Here is a 24,902-nt window from a genome sequence, read left to right on the forward strand (position 1 = left end):
CCTGGTCTCCAGCTGCCTAGGCCCCTCTTCCGGGAACAGCTGCATCCAGGGTCTTTTCTGTGTCTTTTGAAGTGTTCTATGCACATACAGATACATCTAAACCTATTTTTATTTTCCCTGCACCTGCTTGGGCTGCTTGTAAGCTGTTACATTTTTTTTTTTTTCCTAGGAATTTGTCCATTTTGTCTGACTAGCATAAAGTTGTTCAGGTTATAGTTCTTTATACCTTTGCAACATCTGTAATCATGTCTGCTTTTTCATTCCTAGTGTTGTTTACCTGTACCTTCTCCCTTTTTCCTTGTCTTGGTAAAAGTTCATCAGTATCATTGGTCTTACAAAAAGCAGACATGTAGGCATTATTGCGCTGTATTACTCTGTCTTTTCTAGTTCATTAAATTCTGCTTTTGCCTTTATCCTTATTTTTTCTACTGTCTTAGAATACTGTTTTTCTCTTCTCTCTTCTCTCTTCTCCCCTCCCCTCCTCTCTCCTCACCTCCCCTCCTCTCTCCTCCCTCTCTCTCCTCTCTCCTGTCTCCTCTCTCCCGCCTCTCCCCTCTCCCCTCTCCCCTCTCCCCTCTCTCCTCTCTCCTCTCTCCCCTCTCCCCTCACCCCTCTTCCCTCTCTCCCCTCTCCCCTCACTTCTCTTCTCTCTCTCCCCTCTCCCCTCACCCTTCTCCCCTTTCTCTCCTCTCCTCTCTTCTCTCTTTTCTCCTCTCTCTCGTCTCTCCTCTCTCCTGTTCTCTTCCTCTTCTCTTCTCTTTCTTGACAAAGTCTTGCTCCGTCACCCAGGCTGGCGTGCAGTGGCACAATCTCAGCTCACTGCAACCTCCGCCTCCCAGGTTCAAACAATTCTTGTGCCTCAACCTACCAAGTAACTGGGATTTACAGGAATTTGCCACCATGGCTGGCTAATTGTTTTGTATTTTTAGTAGAGACGGGATTCTGGCACGTTGGCCAGGCTGGTGTCCAACTCCTGACCTCAGGTGATCCACCCGCTTCAGCCTACCAAAGTATTGGGATTACAGGTGTGAGCCACCACACCTGGCCCTAACTTATTATATTATAAATTTGGTTCATCGATTTTCCTACCTCTTCAAATGTAAACATTTAAGGCTAACCCTCTGGAACTACTTTAGCTGTATCTAGCAAGTTCTGATAGTATTGTCACTTTAAGTTAGCCCAAGGGTTGTTTTTTTTTTCTTTGTTTCTTTCTTTGACTCACAAATTATTTTAAAATGTGTTTTTCAATTTCCAAGCACCTGGTTTTGGTTTTTTTTTTTTCCTCCAGTTGCGCTATGGCCAGCCACAGTGGCTCATGCCTGTAATCCCAACACTGGTAGGCCGAGGCGGACGGATCACAAGGTCAGGAGTTTGAGACCAGCCTGACCAACATTGTGAAACCCCGTCTCTTCTAAAAATACAAAATTAGCCCGGCGTGGTGGCGCATGCCTGTAGTTCCAGCCACTTGGGAGGCTGAGGCAGAAGAATTGCTTGAACCCAGGAGGCGGAAGTTGCAGTGAGCCAAGATTGAGCCATTGCACTCCAGCCTGGGCAACAAGAGTGAGACTCCATCTCAAAAAAAAAAAAAAAAAAAATCGTCTTCTAGCTAAATGGCACTGTGGTCAAAGAACTTGGTCTGTGTGACACCAGTTCTTGCAGTTGGTTGAGAAGTGCTCCATGACACTTCATCCACAGCTAATAGACAGAGTATGTCACCACCAAGCATGGGTGCAGGATTCTACGTCTACTCATTACCTCTGTCTTACCCTTTTGTTGTGAAAGTATTTTCTCTTCTTACTGTCGTTTTGTTTACTTGATTTATCAACTGCTGGGATACGTGTTAAAATCTGCTGTGGTGATAGACATACCAGTTTCTCCACAGAGATTTGTTAATTTTCATTTTATTATTTATTTTGAGGCCACATTTTCAATTTTAGATAGAGTTTCATATTCCTGGTGTATTGAACCCATTGTTATTATGAAGTGACCATATACTAATATTTATTTATTTATTTTTATTGATTGTTTTAGTTATTTTTTTGAGACCAGATCTCCCTCTGTCACCCAGTCTGGAGTACAGTGGCATGATCTCAGCTCACTGCAGCCTCCGCCTCCTGGGCTCAAGTGATCCTCCCACCTCAGCCTCCTGAGTAGCTGGGACTACAGGCTTGTGCCACCACCTGGCTAAGTTTTGTGTTTTTAATAGAGACAGGGTTTCCCCATGTTGCCCAGACTGGTCTCAAACTCCTGGGCTCAAGCAGTTCACCAGCCTTGGCCTCCAAAAGTGTTGGGATTACAGGCATGAGCCACCACACCTGGCCATACCAGTTTTTTGTTTTTTTTTTTTTTTTCTGCTTTCTGTGTCTTTATGTGAGGTGGAGCTTTTGAAAATTGGTAGATAGCTAGATTTTTTTCTTTTTCTTTTTCTTTTTTTTTTTTTTGGAGATGGAGTTTTGCTCTTGTCACCCAGGCCTGGAGTGCAGTAGTGCCATTGCAGCTCACTGTAATCTCTGCCTTCTAGGCCCAAGCACTTCTCCTGCCTCAGTCTCCCGAGTAGCTGGTATTACAGGAATGCGCCACCACACCCAGCTAACTTTGTATTTTTAGTAGGGACATGGTTTCACCATGTTGGCCAGGATGGTCTCAAACGCCTCACCTCAGGTGATCCGCCCACCTCGGCCCTCCAAAGTGCTGGAATTGCAGGCATGAGCCACCATGCCCTGCCGATGGCTAGACTTTTTAAAAATCCTGTCTGTTTCGTCCTTTAACATCTATTTCATTTCCGATGCATTTATATTATTTTGTGCATTCTATTTTTCCACATTTTCTGTTCTTTTAAATTTTTCTTCTGCTTTCTTGCCTTCTCTTAGATTTTTTTTTTTTTTTTTTTTTTTGAGATGAAGTCTCAGTCTGTTGCCCAGGCTGGAGTGCAATGGCGCCATCTCTGCTCACTGCAATCTCTGCCTTCCAGGTTCAAGCGATTCTCCTGCCTCAGCCTCCTGAGTAGCTGGGATTACAGGTACCCAACACCACGCCTGGCTAATTTTTGTATTTTGAATAGAGACGAGGTTTCACCATGTTGTCCAGGCTGGTCTGGAACTTCTGACTTTGTGATCCACCTGCCTCGGCTTCCCGAAGTGCTGAGATTACAGATGTGAGCCACCATGCCTGGCACTCTTAGACTTTGAAAAAAATTGTAATTAAATCTACATCACCTAAAACTTATTAAGTGTACAGTTCAGTGGCATTAAATACAAATTGGAGGCCAGGCACGGTGACTCATGCCTGTAATCCCAGCACTTTGAGAGGCTGAGGTGGGAGGATTGCTTGAGCCTGGAGGTCGAGACTACAGTGAGGTGTGGTCACGCCACTGCAGTGTAGCTTGGGAAACAGAGCGAGACCCTATCTTAAAAAAAAGGCAGATTGGCATCACACGGTAGTGCTGCTGTGCCATGCTTTTTCGTGTAACATTGAAACATAAACATCACCATTGTTGTAGACTGAATGTTCGTGTCTCCCAGAATTCCTATATTGAAACTCAAACCTCAAATGTGATGGTATTTGGAGATGGGGTCTTTGGGAGGTAGTTAGGTTTAGATGAAATCTGAAGGGTAGGTTTTCCATGATTGGATTAGTGTTCTTATAACAAGAGACACCAGAGAGCTTGCTTTCTCCACCACGTGAACTCAGTGAGAAGGTAGCCATCTCCAAGCCATTTAGGGGCTGAATCTGCTGACACCTTGATGTTGGTTCTAGCCTTCAGAACTGTGAGAAATGTCAGTTGAGTAGCACCCTCAGTCTGTACTATTTTGTTATCATAACCTGAGTAAACTAATATACATACCATGTTATGAAAAGTTATGAACATACCTTTAAAGGCCACCTAACATTCTGTCTTATTACCTCACGCATCTTCTGTCTTGGCCTTCTATTTGCTCTCTCCCTCTTGCCTCTGAAAGCAACTGCGTCTTCTCTGCTGAGCTTTCCAAAAGAGTGGCTTATGTTCATGATCTCCACCTCTCATTGGTCAGCCCCTACGATCAAGTCTCTGGGATCCCATCTCCATTGGGTCCCTCCCCTCACCCTAACCTCACATGCAGTGGTTCCTGAGAAGCTGCTATATGTCTACCTGATCACAGGATCCAGCAGCATCTGAGGGCTCATTCACTGAATCTGTACTACCCCACGAGTTAGGCTTGTCCTTACCCACACTCTTCAGATGAAAACCTAATCAGATTCAAGTGTTTATCTTAGTGGCTTCTCATGGTGTGTGCTTTCCTTCTTGTAGCTCTTAACTGGCAAAAACTCTTCACTGGGAGTTAAACCACATTGTGGTCCTTGACCCTCATTTTGTCCCATCTCTTATGCTGGGCTTTGTATCCTTGTCTCCAAGCAGTCTAGTGTGACAGAGAAGTTACCTATTATTGCATGTTCCCCTCTTCTTGTCGCTTCTGGTGTGGCTCTTGTTCAGTGAATGAGATCTGTGAATGTGCCATTTCTGTGGGAGGAAGGCAGTTCTCAGAAGAGTTGTTGCCTCCTTGCTTCACCCTGAGGGCCAGGACTTGTCACTCGTTTTTTTGTTGCATTCATGCATTCATAAAGTACATGCCAACTTAGAGGTGGGTGTTAAATGCTAGAACCTAAAACTGAGTTCAGCTAGGCTCAAGTGCCCCAGAATTTTTGTCCCACCAATTTGATGAATATCTACATATTGTTTCCTCAGTACGATACCCGATTTGGGGAACACAGAGAAGTCAAGGTTGATGTGCATCTGCTGGACACGATCTTAAGTTGTTGAAGTAGGTATTATTAATGAATGAACGTCTGTTTTAGCTACAAGAGCCCCTGGTCTTCCAGAAGAGACTCCTGATGATCTTCCAGAAGCAGCTGGGCTTCTTTTGGCCCTCCCCCACCCAGGTGCAGTCCATTCTCCCTGCCTGGTTGAGTTTGACTCCTCTGCCATGAAGTAGGCTAGGCTGCTACCTCTTGAGCCCCTTCCACCAGGCAGTCCAGTAGGTGGCGACAGAGAGCACTAAAAGGAAATACTAAGGAAATATAATTTGTTTTGCTTCTTGGGAAAAAAAAATAGCAAAAGGCTTGTGGGGCATGTGTGCATTTTAGTCAGATTTTACCATGCAAAAAAATTTGAGAGATTTCTGCCCTCTTTCTCCCTTTCATTCTTCTCAACCCACTGCCTGCCCTACCACCCCCTCAATATAAGGTAGATAGATCAGAAGACCAAACAGACAAACGCCGTGTCCTCTGTTTTCTGTCACAGTTGATAGCCATAACAGCCACCCAAGCTGGAAACCCAAGAGGCCCCTGTCCTTCACTGCCGACATCCAGTGGAGCCACCAGACCCCACGAATTGTTCCTTTAATTGTTCCTCCCTCCTCTGTCCTCTTTCATTCTTTCTACCACTGTCCTGGTTCAGTCCCTCATCTTGCTCTAGGACTCCCTCGGTAACTTATGATCTTTCCTCCACCTGTGTATCTTCCACACAATCCCTATCATCCTCATTCCCCTGCTTTAAACCGAAGCGTGGCACCCTGTGTTCGAGTGACATCAGGGCCCCTAACGTAGCCCCTGCCTCTCTTTCTGGCCCCTACCATTGCTGCTGCTTTTCTCAGGCACGTATCCCTCGGCAATCGAGGACTGCTTGTAGCTCCTCCCAAGTACCATGTTTCTTGCACTCCTGGTGTTTGTCGTTGGTTCCCCTGTCTAAGTCCCCTTCTCTTCTTATTTCACTCCCCTGTGGCCTTGCCTTGTGTCCTGCTTATTATTGAAGACTCAGTCAGGTATCTCTTCCCCAAAGAGCCCTTCCTAACCCTCTGACCTGGGTTAGGCCCTGCCTCTCAATACCTGTGCTTCCTGCCAAGTCCTCATGTCTCTGATCCCATGTACCTCCTGGCATCAGGGGCTGTAACACTCAGCCTCTGGGCCCACAGACCCTTGTCGTGGGCTTGCTCACTGCCCCAGTTGGTCCTCTGCTATTGAGGATTCTGTGCCAGTCCCTGATTCCAGGACATACATGCGTGTAGACAGCCCTCCTGGTGCCTGGCTCCCTCCCTGTCTCTTTTGCCACCCATTCCCATGGTTGGGGCCTGGCGTTGGTCATCACTGGAAACCCTTCCCCCCCACAGAGCTCTAACTTACACAGCTCTGTCTATGACAAGGACTTACTGTCTCTCAGCTTGCAGTGTCCACCACTGACACCCCAGGGACTCTGTTGGTCTTCCCTCGTCTCTCAAACTGTGCCAGATGGACTTGTTTTAGAATTTACCATCGTAACAGCTCCCTTCAGCTCATACCTCCTGAGCTCCTGCTCAGTCTGTTTCTCCTTTTAGCCAAACTCTCTTAAGAGTTCTCTCCACACACTAGCCCTCTTCCTCTCCTGCCACTCCTTGCTCAGCTCACTCCATGAAAGCTTGCTTTCCCACATTCTGTGAAATAATCTTCTCAGTCATTGGTGGCTGTCACTCCTCCTCAGCCCTTCCGTGTATCTCTTCTGGGACCTCATATTCTGCAGGTGGCCACCTGCCTCACATCTTGAACCCCCTCTGGGTTTGGGAGAATTCTCACCTCAAGAGTCTGATGGGAGGCCAGGCGACCTCTGATGCTTCTTTGTCTAGCTTCCCTTTGTCATGGCAGCAGTGGGCAAACTGTATCTCAAGGGCCAAATCTGGCTCATTGCCTATTTTTGTAAATGAAGCTTTACCAAGACCCAGTTCCACCCAGTCCTTTTTGCATTGTCCATGACTGCTCTCCTGTACAACAGCGGTAGGTGGGTTGTGACAGATACTGTCTGCCCCACAAGGTGGAAAGTACTTAACGATCTGGCCCTTTACAGAAAGAAATCACCTGAGTTCTACACGGGTGTAGGTGTGTACCCTGGCCTCTGCCAGTCAGACTCACATGCTAGGAGGAGCAGGGCCAGGCAGGAGAGCCCTTTCTCCTGGCATTGGGGCTGCAGGAAAGACGAGCTCCTTGGCCACAGTGGACACAGTGTTAGTGGCCAGTGCTGCCCCCTTGCAGCGTCGCAAAGGCAGTGCTGGCTGCTTGGGCTGGCTTGGCAGAAGGATTTGGAGTATTGTTCCTGGCCAACTGGACTCAAACCTGTTCCTCCAACCCTCTTGGGATTCTCTCATCACCCAGTTAGCCTTTTTCCCCTAGTTTTTAAAATGGCAGTAAAATACACAAAAGATAAAATGTACTGCCTTAACCATTGTTAAGTGTACAATTCTGTGGTGTTGAGCACGTTTATATTTTTGTGCAACCATCACCACATTCATCTTCAGTAGCATTTTATCAGTTCCTGTCTGTATAAATCAGCTAGAGTTGATTTCTGTTGATTGCCACCAATAATCTTGACAGATATGTCTGATCTTCTCTGCACTGACTCCTCTTTCTCTGTCTCCTCTGCTGATACTTTCTCCTCATCACAGCTCCAAATAGCAGGGGCAAGGTTGTTTACACTTACATCCAGAGTGCCCTCACCTACTTGCCTGGCTCTTCAAACCTCTCCGCTGAACTCGACTCATACATCTAGCTGCCCTTTCAGCCTCTAGAGAGCTAAATACCTCAGTATCAAAAACATGAGATACGAAGTCAGAGTCCGGGATTTCTTGCACTTTCCCTGCCCCAGTACTCATGCCTTTCAGTGATGGCACCTAGGCCAGCCCCCTGCGTCCCTGCCTAGACTCTGCAGTAGTCTCAAGTGGCAGACCTGGAGGTCACTCTCCAGATCCCCTGTGGACGCTCCAGTTAGCAGGCAGTGTCCAGCCGTTCCTTCAGCTGGCCTCAGCTGCAAGAGCCTCCTCACCCAAGGTCATGCCATTTCCATGACAGCACCCTGGTGACTGAGTCAGGTGAGGGTACAAGGCCCCTACAGGGCCATCTTTTTTGACTTCTTCCTCCCACCTCCTTTTATGGATGTCAGTTCCTGATGAACATTTTACACCCCAAACTGTGACTTCACATCTGCTTCCGTAGAGCCCACCGTGTGGCATCTTGCATCTTCCTGCCCCACTCCCTCTACTCGACATCTTCCCATAGTTAAAATGGGCGCTTTTTTTTTTTTTGTCACCCAGGCTAGAATACAGTAGCACAATCACAGCTCACTGCAGCCTCAACCTCCCGGGTTCAAGCACTCCTCCCAAATAGCTGACAGTACAGGTACACACACTACCACACCTGGCTAATTTGTATATTTTTTGTAGAGACTGGGGTCTCCCTATGTTGCTTGGGCTGGTCTCGAACTCCTAGGCTCAAGCGATCCTCCTGCCTTAATCTCCCAGAGTGAAGGATTACAGGTATGTGCCACTGTGCCCAGCCTCACATGGGCTCTTTGAAAAATGTTCATCAATACAAAACATTAGCTGGGCATGGTGGCACATGCCTTTAGTCCCAGCTACTCAGGAGGCTGAGACAGGAGAATTGCCTGAACCCAGGAGGCGGAGGTTGCGGTGAGCCGAGATCACGCCATTGCACTCCAGCCTGGGTAACAAGAGCGAAACTCCGTCTCAAAAAAAAAAAAAGAAAAATGTTCATCAGATCAGGTTACTCCCCTGAGAAAAACCCTCTCAGAATAAAACCCAGAGTCCATTGCTTGGAAGCAGAACCAGCTTCATGGGCTGTGTAACTGCCCAGGGTTTGGTGGAACCCAGACTTGGTTTAATACTATCTCAAAATTCTTAATTTTTGAACAAGAGGCCCTGCATTTTCATTTTGCACCAGGCTGTGCAAATTGTGTAACTGGGCCTGCCTCAGCAGCCACATGGAACGTCATCACTCTCTGCCTATTCGAGCTCATTTTCTACCATTCTCTCCCTTGCTCACTTGGCTTCAGCCCACTGCTCTTGCTCTTCCTGGAATTTGCCAGAATGTTGCTGGAGTCAGAGTCTTGGCCCTTGATGATCCTCATTGACTAGACCCCCTCTGTACTTGACCTGCTCCCTCACCACTCACTTCCTTCAGATCTGTGTTCAGATTTCATCTTCTCAGAGAGGCTTTGGCCCCTGTCCATCTCTCTGACTTTACCTCTGACCTCTCCTGCACCACCACTGCACTAAGCTGCCTCAGAACTTCGTAGATATTATGTCTGGTCTTCTGATGTTTCCCCCTTGGAAGAATCCCAAAATGCCTGAAGAATACTTTCTTTATCCTTGAAGTTGAGTACGTTGACTAGAGTCTGTGTTGCTATTGAGCATTCTTTATCAAATTTTCCTGGGAACATGGTGTATTCTTTCAGGCTGCAGATGTAGTCATCTCTGTTTCAGGTCAGCTCTCTTATGTATCTTTGACAGCATCTTCTGTTCCATTTGTTGGGTTCTGTACTTCAGAGACACAAATTCCTTATGTTGGATTGTCTTTGTCTTTCTTCCAATGCTATTAGCTTTGCCCTAATTGCTTTAGCTTTTGTCTTTTTCATCTGCATTCACTTTGTCTAATTTGATTTTCAGCTATGTATATTCTGTTTCTGGCTGTTTGTCAGTGTATTTGTTATTTTCATAATGATGTGTTTTGGTCTGCAGTTTGTTTCTCTAGGTTGGAAATTTGTCTTTTCATCTTACTGTTTTATCATCCCATCTTTGAACTGTTTTACTGGGAACATGTTCTTGCGAAGTTGTGGGGAATTTCTTTCTCTTCCTTGTGTATTCTCTTCTTTGTGGAAGACTTTGCCTTTCTCATGCCATCTCCGTCCCTGTGCCTGTTTTTTTTTTTTTTTCTTTTGGTCGTAATATGTTTGCAGAGTTACCATGTCACTTCTTTTCATCTTGGCTCAGGCTTGGATGGTTCTGCATAGTCGTTCTGTTTGCTTTGAGTCAGTGGAGGAATTCTTGGCTCTCTGTTCCCAGTTTCTTGGCATTGTCTCTTGCTGTTTTCCCTTCTGAGCTATCGTGTACAGGCTTGTTATCTTGTATTCGGAGAGAATTTGCACGCTGGAGGGAGCTGCAGCCATGTAGTCTTTGGCTCTATCTAGATTATTCTCTCTGTTCTAAAAACTAGGTTGGATGTCTTATTCTAAGGCTCACTCTAGCCACATAAGGTATGTGTATACCATTTCCATAGGGATGGGGGGCACCTCACTCTCTGGGTGGCTCCATAATCTAACAGCAGTTGCTTCCCACAGCACGGGCACTTTGCCATTTCTCCTGCACCTCCCAGCTGGAGTTTGTGGGCCTAAAAGGAAAAAGTGAAGGACTCCCTTGGTTGCGTCTCTCCAGCTTACTGGCTGCAAATTCCCAGGGTGTTGCCTGCTTCCTAGGGTGGTTTCTGGGGAGGGGACAGGAGCCTGGCTTTGCTGCTGCCTTGTCCCCTGGATCTGGAGTCTTTTCTCAGACTGCTTTAAATTACACCCCTTTCCTTTGTTTGATGAAATTTTCCTTTCACACTCCCCTTCCCCGCCTTTCTTTTGTGTCTTTCTTACTAAGATTGGAAGAGGGCAATTCTGCAGGAGATCTGCATCTAATTCCCTAATCCATGTCAGGGAGTGCTCCTGTGGTGTGCTTTGTGACACAATGGTGAGAAATAATCCCTAGAGCAGTGGCTACCAGAAGCAAGCCATCCTCCCCCACCCACTCCTTCTGGCTGTCCTCAGATGCCTATTCTGGGTAAATGCAAATGTCAGGTTCCAAAGAAGATCTAGTCGGGATAGTTTTTTGTTTGTTTGTTTGTTTGTTTTGAGGCAGAGTCTTGCTGTGTCACCCAGGCTGGAGTGCAGTGGCGTGATCTCAGCTCACTACATCCTCTGCCTCCTAGGTTCAAGCGATTCTCCTGCTTCAGCCTCCCAAGTAGCTGGTACTGCAGGTGCCCACCACCACTCCTGGGTAATTCTTTTTGTATTTTTAGTAGATTTGGGGTTTCACTATGTTGGCCAGGCTGGTCTTGAACTCCTGACCTCATGATCTGCATGCCTTGGCCTCCCAAATTGCTGGGATTACAAGCATAAGCCACTGTGTCTGGCCTCCAGTTGGGATCTTGACTGGAATGATTGGTGTTCAGTCATTATAGTTTCTACCTAGTTTGTATTTGTACACAGTACAGTTACTAATTTGTTGATACTTATTTGATGCTCAGTCTCCAGAGTTGTTTATGGGATGGAGCTTGAGTCCCTGCTCCTTCCCCCTGTGGCAGCAGCTGGAATCAGGGTGGGGAACAACGGTGCTACTGGCAGATCCCTGAGAGAAGTAGAATCTCTTTTCTATCAGTGTCTCTCTGTCCCAGCAATGCCCAGGGAAACCTGGCCAGCCTGTCTCTGACCTCTCCACCTAGGGCACTGGTGGTTCAGGCCCTTCCTTCTATTTGCCACTAGCAAACTGCACTTCTGCCAGCGTGGCTCTTAGGTCCAGTTTCTCTGATCTTGCAGATTTTCTCCAGCTCTGCTGGGGAATCCTCATACCTCCAGCAGTTCCCTCCTTTGCTCATGTGTTTAGCTGTAGTGGCATCGTATGAGCGCTGCTTCTCTCACATGAATCTCAGCCGCATCGCATTCTACAGCAGTTCCTCTGAAGGCATTGATAGAGAGATTTCCTTCTTTTTTTAATTTTGTTGGTCATTTTAGTACAATCAAGGTGAAATAAACTTGGGGGCTCAGATGTCAGCATTGCAAACCAAATACATCAGGCAGGCTGACATGGACTGACCTACACTAGTGATATGCAAGTTGACGAAAACAAGGGCACTCCAAGTTAGTGATGAGATATTTAGATCGAATGAGCCTGTCCTTAACGCAGAGTTCTCCAGCAAAAGAGATCTCCTTTCTGCCCTTTTTTGTTCCCCAAAATGCCCAAAATGTGTTGCCTTCATGACAAAAAATTTTTTTGGCAGATTTTCTGTTATTCAGTAAAAGCAGCCAACACTTCGATAAAAGTCTTTGAAACTTGTCTACATGGAGTATGCAAAGGTAAGAAAAAAAATCATCAGGAAATGAGGAAAGCCAGCAGTGGTGGGAATGTGTTGCTGGGGACAGAAAAGTCTTACACAATGTCAGTATCTATGGAAACAGACCACTTGGACCTTGAAGACTAGGTATTTGGAATTGAAAGCGTTGGAGGCCAGCTCGACCTGGTGAGTCTCTAACCACTTGTGTGTAGGATCAGCGCGAGAACCCTGCTAGAATATAGAGGCAAAGATGCAAGAGGAAACCATTGGAAAAGTTGCCAGGGAATGGTGAGCTAATCTGAAAAAATACATGCTTCTAAGTTGGGCATGGTCGTGGATCTGTAGTCCCAGCCACTTCAGAGCCTGAGGCAGGAGGATTGCTTGAGCCCAGCAGCTTGAAGTCTAGCCTGGGCGACATAGCGAGACCCTGTCTCCCTAAAAAAACTTTTTTGTTGTTTTGTTTGGGGATTTTTTTTTTTTTTTTGTCTTTTTTCCCCCTTTTTGTAAAGGGGTCTCACTATGTTGCCCAGGCAGGTCTTGAAGAACTCCTAGGCTCAAGCGATCCTCCTGCCTCTGCCTTCCTAAGTGCTGGGATTATAGATATAAGCCACTGTGCTCAGAAAAAAACTTTTTTAAATGAGAATAATTTTTTAAAAGACAAGCTTTTGGGGAAGGGTATTCCACTTATATGAAATGTCAACACTAGGCAGGTTTGTGGAGACAAATAAATTAGTGGTTGCCAGGGGCTGCGAGGAGTGGGAATGGGGAGCAGCTGCCTAATTTTTTAGGAAAGTGTTTTGGAACTAGATAGTGGTGATGGTTGCACAACATTGAGCATGTACTCAATGCTATGGTAAATTTTATGTGTATTTTACCACAGTTTAAAAAAAAAAAATGATCAAATGCCCTCAGAATAGCTAACAACCTTCCACTTGGCTTAATGCCAACTCATTAAACTTGTTGAACTAAATTCCTTTCTGATTGTCATGGTTACTGTGTCTAGGCTTCAGAGTTTGACATTCAGATCAGCTTGGTCCAGTCTAGCATGTATCACTATAGGTCCCCACATTGGCCTCTTCCTCAGACAGACGGCCCAGCTGTCTGCTGGGGCTCTGTGCCGCAGCCAGGCAGGCTTGCTCCGAGACAGCTGTGTGGGCTCAGAGCACTGGCCAGGCATCATAAAACCTATCAGTTGCTGTTTTAATTTTTTTTTTAATTTAGATATAATTCACATATCACGAAAATCACTCATTTAAAGTGTACAATTCATTCTTCAATATAATTCATAGGCTCACAGGAAAAAAAATTTTTTAAGTGTGTGATTCAGTGACTTTTAGTACATTCACAAAGTTGTACAACCGTCACATCTGTGTCCTTCCAAAACATTTTCAGCACCCAGAAGAAACCCCAGACACACTAGCAGTCACCTCTTATTACCCACAACCCCTGGCAATAGCCAGTCTACTTCCTGTCTCTGTGGATTTGCCTATTCTGGACATTTCCTGTAAATGGAATTATGCACTGTGTGGCCTTTTGTGTCTGGCCTCTTTCACTGAGATAATGTCCTCAAGGTTCATCTACACTGTAGCAGGTGTCAGAATTTCTTTCCTTTTTGAGGCTGAATAATATTACATCCTATAGATCATGAAGTTTTATTTATCCATCTGTCCCTTAGGGATGTATATTTGGGTTGCCCCCAACATTTGGCTATTGTAAACTGTGCTGCCATGAGCATTGGTATGTGGATATCTGTTTGTTTACAGGTTTTGTTTTGTTTTGTTTTCTTTGCGGGGGCAGGGGGACAGAGTGACAGAGTCTCGCTCTGTCACCCAGGCTGGATTACAGTGGCATGATCTCTGCTTACTGCAACCTATGCCTCCCAGATTCAAGCAATTCTCCTGCCTCAGCGTCCTGAGTAGCTGGGATTACAGGCGTACACCACTATGCCTGGCTAATTTTTTTCTATTTTTAGTAGATAGAAGGTTTCACCATTTGGGCCAGGCTGGTCTCAGACTCCTGACCTCAGGTGATCTGCCCACCTCAGCCTCCCAGAGTGCTGGGATTACAGACGTAAGCCACTAGGCCCAGCCTGGTTTTGGTTTTTTGAGAGTCTGTGGCTAGGAGTAAAATTGTCGGGTTATATGGTAACTCCATGTTTAACATTTGAGAAACTGCCAAATTGTTCTCCACAGCAGGAATTTTTTAACGTGGTTTTTTTTTTAACCTGTATGTGGTGGGCTTGTGTTCAGGTTTTCGTTTTACATACCTATAAAGACGTGACTTGCCGTATGGCACTGGTGGCCTGTATTTGCAGAGGGGTCTGCTTTTGGTTGGCAAGAACTGCATTTTATTTACGCTTTTCAAAACGAGTGGTTTTTTGCATCTTTTCAAAAGTGGACGATTAAGAAAGGGACTGTGAATTCAGAGCAGGGCAGCTGGACCTCAGTCTCCACCCTTGTAGCCTTCAAGCTGAACCTCATTCTCTCTTGCTCCCTAGAGACCACTGAGATACTCTTCCTGTGCCAGTTTGATTTCTCAGATTTTTAAAGGGCTGAAGCTCATGTCTCAAAGTGCTGTAGCCTTTATTGATTCATGCAGAGAAGCCTCCTTGGTTCTGCGATTCTGCCCCTAATACTGGAAGTAGAAAGAATTGGAAGCACCAGCTGGATGACACTTTAGTGTGGAAGCAGCCAGTATCGGGGGAGCTGCTAATTTCCTGTGGTCCCATACCACTCACCGGGAGCTGTAGCCACTGCCCTGCCGTTAGGTTAACTGCCTCGTGTGGTAGTTTAGCTCTTTGTGCTGCGCCGAGGGATAACGAAGTGAAAGGTGCTGAGAAATGCCATCTCCTGAAAGGAATGAGCATGAGTGAAATTACGAAAGGTTGGGATATTGCTGGGGCTCTGGAAATTTCTCTGGAGCTCACTCCAGGGGACAGGGAAGGGACTGGATTCCAATTCAAGTGAAAAATACCTTTCATCTGCCTTGTTCACCTGGCTTTTTTGCCTTTTTTTAAATCTGAAAACCTCAGGGATTGAGTAGTCTTTCCTACAGGCCTTTCTCACAGGATCACTGCAGGTCACATGATGAAAATGCAGGCAGTTCCTGACATCAGATCCCTCAAGATGTCGTTTGGCCTAAAAACAAGATTCCTGCGACTCTCATTTTCCTTTGCTAGATCAAATGAAGGATTTGATCTAATGTTTGCATTCTAGTAGCAAAATCACTGAATATTTTATTTCTTAAGAGCCGTACCTCATATTTTGTAGGTATTTAAGATTTTGTAAAGGCCTTTCTGCTTCAACGTGATGTGTGCATTCCTAGAAAAAAATCTTGTGTTCTATGAATCACACAATAAAAACATGAGTTTGTGTAGGAAAAACCGGGGTGGGGCAGATCACTCCAAACCTGTGTGGTGTGGTAATTGGAGCTCACTGATGAAACCATGAACAGTGCTAGCTGAAAGAACCCCAGGGCTCACTGAGGTCTGTTGGCATTTCCCCCGGCACCACCACGGCCCCTTTTTGCTGTGCCTGGGACTGTGCTTGCTTACTTCCTCATGGTGCTACAGGCCCTTAATGCCGTTTGCTTCCCAATAGATGAGCCATTAGGATCCCAGGCAAGGCCTTCTTCAGCAGGGCTTTTTCAACAGGGGAGAATACCTTTGCCCCTCCTCCTCTCACACTGATAGCTTCTCCATATTTAGTGTCACATTGTGGGAAGCATTGTGGTTATTTGAGCCACTAAAAAAGGTACTTCTTCAAGTTTTCCAGCTTTTTTTTTTTCTTTTGAGATAAGGTCTCCCTCTGTCACCAGGCTGCAATGCAGTGGCGTGATCTCTGTTCACTGCAACCCCTGTCTCCTGGGTTCAGGTGATTCTCTTGCCTCAGCCTCCTGAGTAGCTGGGATTACAGGTGCACACCACTACACCCCGCTAATTTTTGTATTTTTAGTAGAGATGGGGTTTCACCATGTCGGTCAGGCTGGTCTCGAACTGACCTCATGATCCGCCCGCCTCAGCCTCCCAAAGTGCTGGGATTACAGGCGTGAGCCACCGCGCCCAGCCTCCAGCTTTTTTTCTTAATGTCTTTGTGTAATATGAAGACATTCTCTTTAATTGTTAAAAAGCTTGCCTGCCACTGCTTCAAAATATTACTGTCAATTGGCACAGCTTCCGATTATATCGCTGTCATCTCCCTCCTTTTAAACATGTTACCATATTTGTATTTCCCCCAGTCCATTGATCACTTGAGAGTTAGTCATAGTCCTCGTGCTGTTTCACTCCTAAACGTTTAGGCATGCCTTTCCTAAGAGCAGACAGTACTGTTAAGACACTCAGGAAGTTTAGCAATGAGCTAACACAGAACCTTACTCACGTTTCTCCACATACCCCATTAATGCCTTTTTCAGTGCCTTTGGGTCTGGACTGCAGTCCAGGACCATGTGTTGCATTCGTTTGTGTCATCCCTTCAGTCTCCTTCATCGGAAATCTTCCCCCACCCTCTTGTTTTCTCTCATCGTCTTGAGGAGTCCAGGCCTTGGTTGTGGCACGCCCTCTCTGGACTCTTCCTGCTGTCTCCTCGTGGTGAACTTCAGTCTCCCATTTGAGGTGGATGCTGGTTCATCTCAGCAGCACCGAGGGGCCAGAGGTTCAGTTTGGTCGCTTATTAAGGTGGTGCCTGCCAGATTTCTCCAAAGAAAAGGGCCCCATACTTTCCCTTGCTCTTCAGCCTGTGTATTCCTTTCTTTCTTGCCAGCTTGTGGGTGGCTTCTCTAGCAGCTTCTGTAAGATATTCAGTCTGGCAGTTATAGTTGTTTCAACAGGAAAGGTGTCTGCATACCTGGCTACCACATGGCTGGAAGGCGATCCATCCTCCTGGTGTAACCATCCTCCATGCTACTGTCACTGGGTCATCTCCTTGGTGACTTCCTCCACCTCATTTTCTGCCATCTCCAAGCCACCAGTGTCCAACAGACTACTGATACTTCCCAAACTCATTTGTTTATTCACCAATTCCGAGCCCACCTTGTTTTCAGCACTAAGCTAGTCTCTCCTTGCTAGAAACTTACGGTCAAAGGTCTCTAGCCATCAGAAGAAGCACGTGGAGTGCCCTGTCTATGTTGTGGTTATTCCTCCAGCATGCATTGAGTAAGGATTTCTCCTGTGCCTGGCATCATGCATCGAGTGGGGAGATGGGGGTCGGCATGCACACTGGGGGCTTGGGTGCTCTGCCTTATAGAGCAGGGAGGGAGGCAGGAGAGGAGAGGAGAGGCAGAAGCAGGGAAGGTGTCGCAGGGAACGTGTCTCAGAAGTGCCATCCTTTTTTTTTTTTTTTTTTTTTTTTTGAGATGGAATATTGCTCTGTCACCCAGTCTGCAGTGTAGTGGCGCAACCTCAGCTCACTGCAGCCTCTGCCTCCCAGGTTCAAGCAATTCTCATGCCTCGGCCCCCAAGTAGCTGGAACCACAGGCACATACTACCATACCTGGCAGATGTTTTGTATTTTTAGTAGACACAGAGTTTTGCCATGTTGGCCAGGCTGGTCTTGAACTCCTGGCCTCAAGTTATCCACCCACCTCAGCCTCCCAGAGTGCTGGGATTGCAGGCTTGAGCCACTACACCCAGCCTAGAAGTGCCATCTGAACTGAACCTGAAAGATGAAAGTTCTCCAGATAAACCTGAAAGTTCTCCAAATGAAAAGGTGGGAGGGGGTTAGGCCCAGAGCTGCTGGTCACACAGGGTGGGCATCATTGGTGACACTGGTGATGAGGTAGGAGCTATAACCATGTTGATAGTGTCACCTCTTCCCATCTGTCCTGGCATACCCTAAGCCCTCCATGCCCACCTCTGGAACACATCAGCCCTGAGAGCCCAGCTCAGGCCTTCCTCCTCCAGCCCACCCACTCCTAATTATGCACATCCCTGTGCTTCCACTGTCCCTGGAACAAGCTTTCTTTAGGCCAAGGGAGCCGGAACTATGTTGTTGTTACCTGTTTGTTCCCTCTTCCAAACTGTGAGCCTTGGAGGTAGAAGGATGAAGCAGGGTCTAGCCCAGGATGAAGGCAGTTGGACAGACATGCATGCTTGTGACTCACAGTGAACTGAAGGGTTGAATAGGTAGTTTTTCTGAGGTTACTTCAACTCTTAAAATGTATGAACTTAGGAACTAGGTATTTAGTTCTCATAATCAAGATTGTGTGTGGTAGGGGTCTGATTAGAGGGAGGATGAGGAGGGGGGTATGGTTTGGGGTTTTTGTTTGTTTTGTTTTGTTGGCTTTTTTGAGATGGAGTCTCACTCTGTCACCCAGGCTAGAGTGCAGTGGCATGATCTCAGCTTACTGCAACTTCTACCTCCTGGGTTCAAGTAATTCTCCTATCTCAGCCTGCCGAGTAGCTGGGATTACAGGCACCCACCCCCATGCCCAGCTAATTTTTGTATTTTTAGTAGAGATGGAGTTTTGCCATGTTGGCCAGGCTGGTCTGGATCTCCTGACCTCAAGTGATCCATCTACCTTGGCCTCCCAAAGTGCTGGGATTACAGGAGTGAGCCACCATGCCTGGCCTGCCCCTCAGCCTTTTCCTTCTCATTCAGTGGCACCACCATCTTCCCAGGCTTTCGAAGTGGTCCCTGACTCATCTCTGCCCCTCACCCCCACACCAGTCCACCAGCAAACTCTATTGCTTCACCACCTAGACCAGCCCCAAATCCTCAACTGCTCCCACCCTAGGCCACGCCTGGACCACAGCTAGAGGCCTCTCACAGATTCTCCCTGTTTTTCTCTTGCACTCCCTGGGCTTTCTGGCACAAGACGCCCCAGAACCAGAATCACATGTCTCTCCTAGGAGCCAATTCAGTGGGTTTACTGCCCCTGGAGTGTCATTGTTGGCCTTAGAATATGTCCCAGTGTAGGTTTCCAGAGCAATGTAGTCTAAAGTTACTTGAAATAAATATTTGCTCTGTGGTATTGACAATTTGGTATAGAATTAAACTTGTTTTCCTAGGCGCAATGGTTCACACCTGTAATCCCAGCAGTTTGGGAGAGGCTAAGGTGGGTAGATTACGAGGTCGTGAGTTCAAGACCAGCCTGGCCAAGATGGTGAAACCCTGTCTCTACCAAAAATACAAAAATTAGCTGGGTGTGGTGGCAGGCACCTGTAATCCCAGCTACTCGGGAAGCTGAGGCAGGAGAATCACTTGAACCTGGGAGGCAGAGGTTGCAGTGAGCTGAGATCGTGCCATTACATTCCAGCCTAGGAAACAGAGCAAGACTCTGTCTCAAAAAAAAAAAAAAAAAAAAAAAAAAAAAGGAGACAAGGTCTCACTCTGTCACTCAGGCTCAGTCTCCCAGAATACTGGGATTGTAGGCTGAAGCCACCATGCCTGGCCCAAGCTCATTTGTTTCTATTTGCATTCAGTGTAATGAGGTTTTGTTACTTTTTGAATTCTATTTGGGGTAATACAAACTTTTACATGATTCAGAAGTCAGAATGACACTGATTGAGCTAGGTCTCACTCCTGTGCCTGTACCCTCACCTTGTTCCCACTGCCCCATGCAGGGAGCCAATTTCATTAGTTCCTGGTGTGTCCTTCCTTAATCCCACTTTCTTACCTAGGCATCATGCAGTAGATATGTTTGTACTTTGCTCCTTTTGCTTCACAGCAGATCCTGGAAATAGCTCCATCACAGTGTTTAGAGCTCTTGTTTAGTCCCTTTGGAGCTGGACAGTACTCCAGTGTGTGGACGCACCATAGTTTAGTCAATAAGTGCCCTGGTGATAGGGATCTGAGGGATTGTAGCGTTTGGCTGGTAAAAATAATGCTGTAGCAAATAATGTCATGCATATGTTCTTTGAGATTTTTGGAGGTGTCTCTTTAGCATAGATTTCTAGAAGGCATTCCTTAGGTCATGTTTAGGTTTATACTTTGACCTCATCGTGATTAGGGTATTTGGGAATGCAAATGAGAGTTTCAAAGAAGCCGGATCTTTCCCAGTAGTTCACTGTTTTTCTGTGACATCAGGACCGTCCAGTTCCAAGGAACAACTGTGGCATTAGGCAGTGCCATGATGGATTGTGTAGAAGTACTGATTACTGTCTGTCTGCTCTCTTGGCTCACTCTGCCGGTGGCTCCCCTTCTCTCCCTTCTTTATGGGGAACTGCCTAGGGGGCCATTCTCAAAGGCTGATCTTGCATGGGCCACAGGCCACACCTAGCTCCCCAGTGTTCTTTGTCATTTCACATTGAGAGCTCTGTGCTGGAACAGATTAGGGACCCGCACTTTACAGCAAGAAAGACTGCTCTGTGGGTTGTAGGATGCCTCTTAATATGCAGTGACTCGGCAGCCACACCTTGGGCCCTAAACTGTTGGAGGAAGATACAAGATTGGGAGGAACTCAGGGGTGAGTTATAGTGGGGACAAGACATTCCCTCACTCTAAGACCTTGTTGCTAGATTGGAGCTGCTCTTGCCTCCCTACACCTGACCTGACGGTTCTGGAGAGGTATGTCCTTGTAGCTTCTGAGTCCCAGTGCTAACCAACCTTCAGTAACTTCCCTACATCATTTGAGTCCTGGTTTCCCAAGGATGCTTGCCAGTGTGTGCCATGGTGCCCTCACTGAACAGTCTGTGCAGTGTAGACAAGATGGTGACCAGCACTGATGAACCATGTGGGACAGGGGAGTTGTGGGGCTGAGAACCCGGAGGGCAGGAGTAGTCAGGCTCTTTTCCAAGCTGCCCCTGTTGTTGCTGAGGCTCTAAAGTCCTAGGACGTTTCATGGTGGCATACTAGACAGGTTAGTGAAGCATCATGGCCAGACACTGATTCTGGGGCCTGAGGCCTCACGGTGGCCATTTCTGAAGAGACCCTAACAGGCCAAAGTGATGTGCAGAAAAGTGAGCTGCTTCTGTCACCAGAAAAGAATGGGGAGGACTCCCACCCTAGAATAGGAAGGGTACTCTTCTGCACCAGCAGGAAGGAGACACATGGCTCTGCCTGGACCACACCTTTTTCCTTGCTCTTCCCTCTGCATCTGCTGTGGCTGAGGCCATTCCTTGTCAGGGAACGTCTTGTGTTAAAAGGCTTACGCCACCTGGGAGCACTTCTCTTAATCACCCCAGAACCCTGGGCAGCAGTTTCTTGTGGCCTGAGTTAGCCGTTATTTATATAGTGCCATTGTGCCTTTTCGCCCATGATGCTCACAGTAAGGATGCCCAGATGGGTTTACCCATTGTCAAGATAAGGAAACGGAGGCACAGAAGGCTGAGATCATTTGCCGGGGTTCATGTTTGGAAAGTAGCAAAGGATTTGAGTGCAATTTGGCTGCCTCCAAACCTGTGCTTTCCATTAACACTACTGTGTGCCTCATTGAGCATTTGTTCTAGAAAACCAAAAAGACGCCTAAGCCCCGGCCTTCACAAAGGAGACCCCGACCCCCATTTGACTCCCTTTCCAGCATTCAGAGGCCTCTTGTCAGGCATCGAGCCCAGAGGCCCCTGAGGTGCGACTCATGCTGGGGTGGGATGCTCAGGAGCCACGCAGTGTTTCCACTCAGAGGAAAGGGCTCCGATTCTTCTGCAATGCCAGGAGTGAGACTTGCAGGTGGCCACAGTGCAGGTCAGCCACGCCGGCCAGTACCACCAGGGCCCAAGTTCCTAAAGAAATATTTGGGTCCCAGCTTGGCCTGAGACCCTGTTGTCCTGGGAAAGGACATCAAGATCTGAGTGTATGATGGCCTGGGGCCTTGCATGTGGTGGGGGTCCAAGCCTGCCTCTGCTCATCTGTTCTTCAGACTTGCATGTTCTTTGTGATACTTACATACTTGTTTAACACTTCAGGGAAGAAAAGTCAGAAGACCAGGATCTCCAGGGCCTCAAGGACAAGCCCCTCAAGTTCAAAAAGGTGAAGAAAGATAAGAAAGAAGACAAAGAGGGCAAGCATGAGCCCGTGCAGCCATCAGCGCACCACTCTGCCGAGCCCGCAGAGGCAGGCAAAGCGGAGACGTCAGAAGGGTCGGGCTCCGCCCCAGCCGTGCCAGAAGCTTCTGCCTCCCCCAAACAGCGGCGCTCCATCATCCGTGACCGGGGACCTATGTATGATGACCCCACCCTACCTGAAGGCTGGACACGGAAGCTTAAGCAAAGGAAATCTGGCCGCTCTGCTGGGAAGTATGATGTGTATTTGATTAAGTAAGTAAGAGCAACTCCTGTCTCTACAGGGCAGGGAGGGCAGAGACGGGGATCTCTCATGGAGCAGGAAAATGTATGTGCCTAACCCCACAGTGGGGGCGGGGGGACCATAAACAGTGAACACCAAGACCAGGTATGCTTGAAATGACTGTGTGCAGAGGTCGATGTCTTCTATCCTCTCCGCGCCTCGAGTTCTTATCTGGAGATGGAATAGCTGCAGAAGTAGAGGAACTTGCAGAGCCTGGGGTTCTGAGGAGGAGTGAAGAAGCATGTTTCTGTTGTGCCCCTTAAATGATCCCAAAAAGGTTAGCAGTTTTCACATGACATTGGCAGATAGCCTCATTTAATTCCATAACCCTGAGAAGAGTGAGCAAAGGATTATCTTGTTGAAACTGATCCCAGAGAGTCTGAGCACCATACCCGAGTTCAGAATTAGGAACGTTCTAGATGGTGACTCAGGCCCAGGAATGTTCCAGATGGTGACTCACACCCAGGCGCCAAGCAGCAGAATGAGCCTCAGTCCAACAGCCCCTCTGTACCAGGCCGGACTCTTTGGTTGCTGGACTTTGGAGAGGCCTGGGGAGTCAGGCGCAGGCAGACGAGCGAGTGGCTTTGGTGATAGACAGATCCTCAGGGGCAGCCAGGCAGTGTGACTCTTGTTCAATAGTAACATTTATCAGAGTGTTGTCACCACCATCCGCTCTGCCCTATCTCTGACATTGCCATGGGGAGCCTCTAATTGTTTTTTGTGTCTTTCCGTTTGTCCTCACAGTCCCCAGGGAAAAGCCTTTCGCTCTAAAGTGGAATTGATTGCATACTTCGAAAAGGTAGGCGACACATCCTTGGACCCTAATGATTTTGACTTCACGGTAACTGGGAGAGGGAGCCCCTCCCGGCGAGAGCAGAAACCACCTAAGAAGCCCAAATCTCCCAAAGCTCCAGGAACTGGCAGAGGCCGGGGACGCCCCAAAGGGAGCGGCACCACGAGACCCAAGGCGGCCGTGTCAGAGGGTGTGCAGGTGAAAAGGGTCCTGGAGAAAAGCCCTGGGAAGCTCCTCGTCAAGATGCCTTTCCAAACTTCGCCAGGGGGCAAGGCTGAGGGGGGTGGGGCCACCACATCCACCCAGGTTATGGTGATCAAACGCCCCGGCAGGAAGCGAAAAGCCGAGGCCGACCCTCAGGCCATTCCCAAGAAACGGGGCCGAAAGCCTGGGAGTGCGGTGGCAGCCGCTGCCGCCGAGGCCAAAAAGAAAGCCGTGAAGGAGTCTTCTATCCGATCTGTGCAGGAGACCGTACTCCCCATCAAGAAGCGCAAGACCCGGGAGACGGTCAGCATCGAGGTCAAGGAAGTGGTGAAGCCTCTGCTGGTGTCCACTCTCGGTGAGAAGAGCGGGAAGGGACTGAAGACTTGTAAGAGCCCCGGGCGGAAAAGCAAGGAGAGCAGCCCCAAGGGGCGCAGCAGCAGCGCCTCCTCGCCCCCCAAGAAGGAGCACCACCACCATCACCACCACTCAGAGTCCCCAAAGGCCCCCATGCCACTGCTCCCACCCCTGCCCCCACCCCCACCTGAGCCCGAGAGCTCCGAGGACCCCACCAGCCCCCCTGAGCCCCAGGACTTGAGCAGCAGCGTCTGCAAAGAGGAGAAGATGCCCAGAGGAGGCTCGCTGGAGAGCGACGGCTGCCCCAAGGAGCCAGCTAAGACTCAGCCCGCGGTCGCTACCGCCGCCACGGCCGCAGAAAAGTACAAACACCGAGGGGAGGGAGAGCGCAAAGACATTGTTTCATCCTCCATGCCAAGGCCAAACAGAGAGGAGCCTGTGGACAGCCGGACGCCCGTGACCGAGAGAGTTAGCTGACTTTACGCAGAGCGGATTGCAAAGCAAACCAACAAGAATAAAGGCAGCTGTTGTCTCTTCTCCTTATGGGTAGGGCTCTGACAAAGCTTCCCGATTAACTGAAATAAAAAATATTTTTTTTTCTTTCAGTAAACTTAGAGTTTCGTGGCTTCAGGGTGGGAGTAGTTGGAGCTTTGGGGATGTTTTTCTTACCGACAAGCACAGTCAGGTTGAAGACCTAACCAGGGCCAGAAGTAGCTTTGCACTTTTCTAAACTAGGCTCCTTCAACAAGGCTTGCTGCAGATACTACTGACCAGACAAGCTGTTGACCAGGCACCTCCCCTCCCGCCCAAACCTTTTCCCCATGTGGTCGTTAGAGACAGCAGTTGAGAGGACACTCCCTTTTTTGGTGCCATCAGTGCCCTGTCTACAGCTCCCCCAGCTCCCCCCACCTCCCCCACTCCCAACCATGTTGGGACAGGGAGGTGTGAGGCAGGAGAGACAGTTGGATTGCTTAGAGAAGATGGATATGACCAGTGGCCATGGCCCGTGCGATCCCACCTGTGGTGGCTCAAGTCAGGCCCCACACCAGCCCCAATACAAAACTGGCAAGGACACTTCACATCAAAGGAAAGTGGTACCTGTCTGTTCCAGCTCTGGCATGGCTAGGAGGGAGTCATCCCTTGAACTACTGGGTGTAGACTGGCCTAAACCACAGGAGAGGATGGCCCAGGGTGAGGTGGCATCGTCCATTCTCAAGGGACGTCCTCCAGTGGGTGGCTCTAGAGAGGCCATGGAGGCAGTAGGACAAGGTGCAGGCAGGCTGGCCCGGGTCGGGCCAGGCCGAGCGCAGTGGGCTGAGAGAGATTCCTAATCTCTCAGAGCAGTCTGTGACTGCTAGTTAGGGACTTAGTGGACAGGGGAGGGGGCAAGGGGGGAGGAGAAGAAAATGTTTCAGTTACTTTCCAATTCTACTCCTTTAGGGACAGCTTAGAAT

The 24,902-nt window shown here is 48.0% G+C and overlaps 1 protein-coding gene across 1 annotated transcript in view; it reads left to right on the forward strand.

The window, feature by feature from the left end:
* The window catches only part of MECP2 (methyl-CpG binding protein 2), a 72,239-nt gene extending 48,191 nt beyond the window's left edge, over positions 1–24,048 (forward strand). The window contains exons 2-3 of the mRNA XM_074391698.1: positions 21,719–22,069; positions 22,842–24,048. Of these exons, the coding sequence (XP_074247799.1) occupies positions 21,719–22,069; positions 22,842–23,925 (1,435 nt within the window). The 3' untranslated portion in view covers positions 23,926–24,048. The remainder of the gene's footprint in view (positions 1–21,718; positions 22,070–22,841) is intronic.
* The last annotated feature ends 854 nt before the right edge of the window (positions 24,049–24,902 follow it).

Source organism: Saimiri boliviensis, chromosome X, assembly GCF_048565385.1.
Source record: "Saimiri boliviensis isolate mSaiBol1 chromosome X, mSaiBol1.pri, whole genome shotgun sequence".
In the NCBI taxonomy this organism is placed as follows: Eukaryota; Metazoa; Chordata; class Mammalia; order Primates; family Cebidae; genus Saimiri; species Saimiri boliviensis.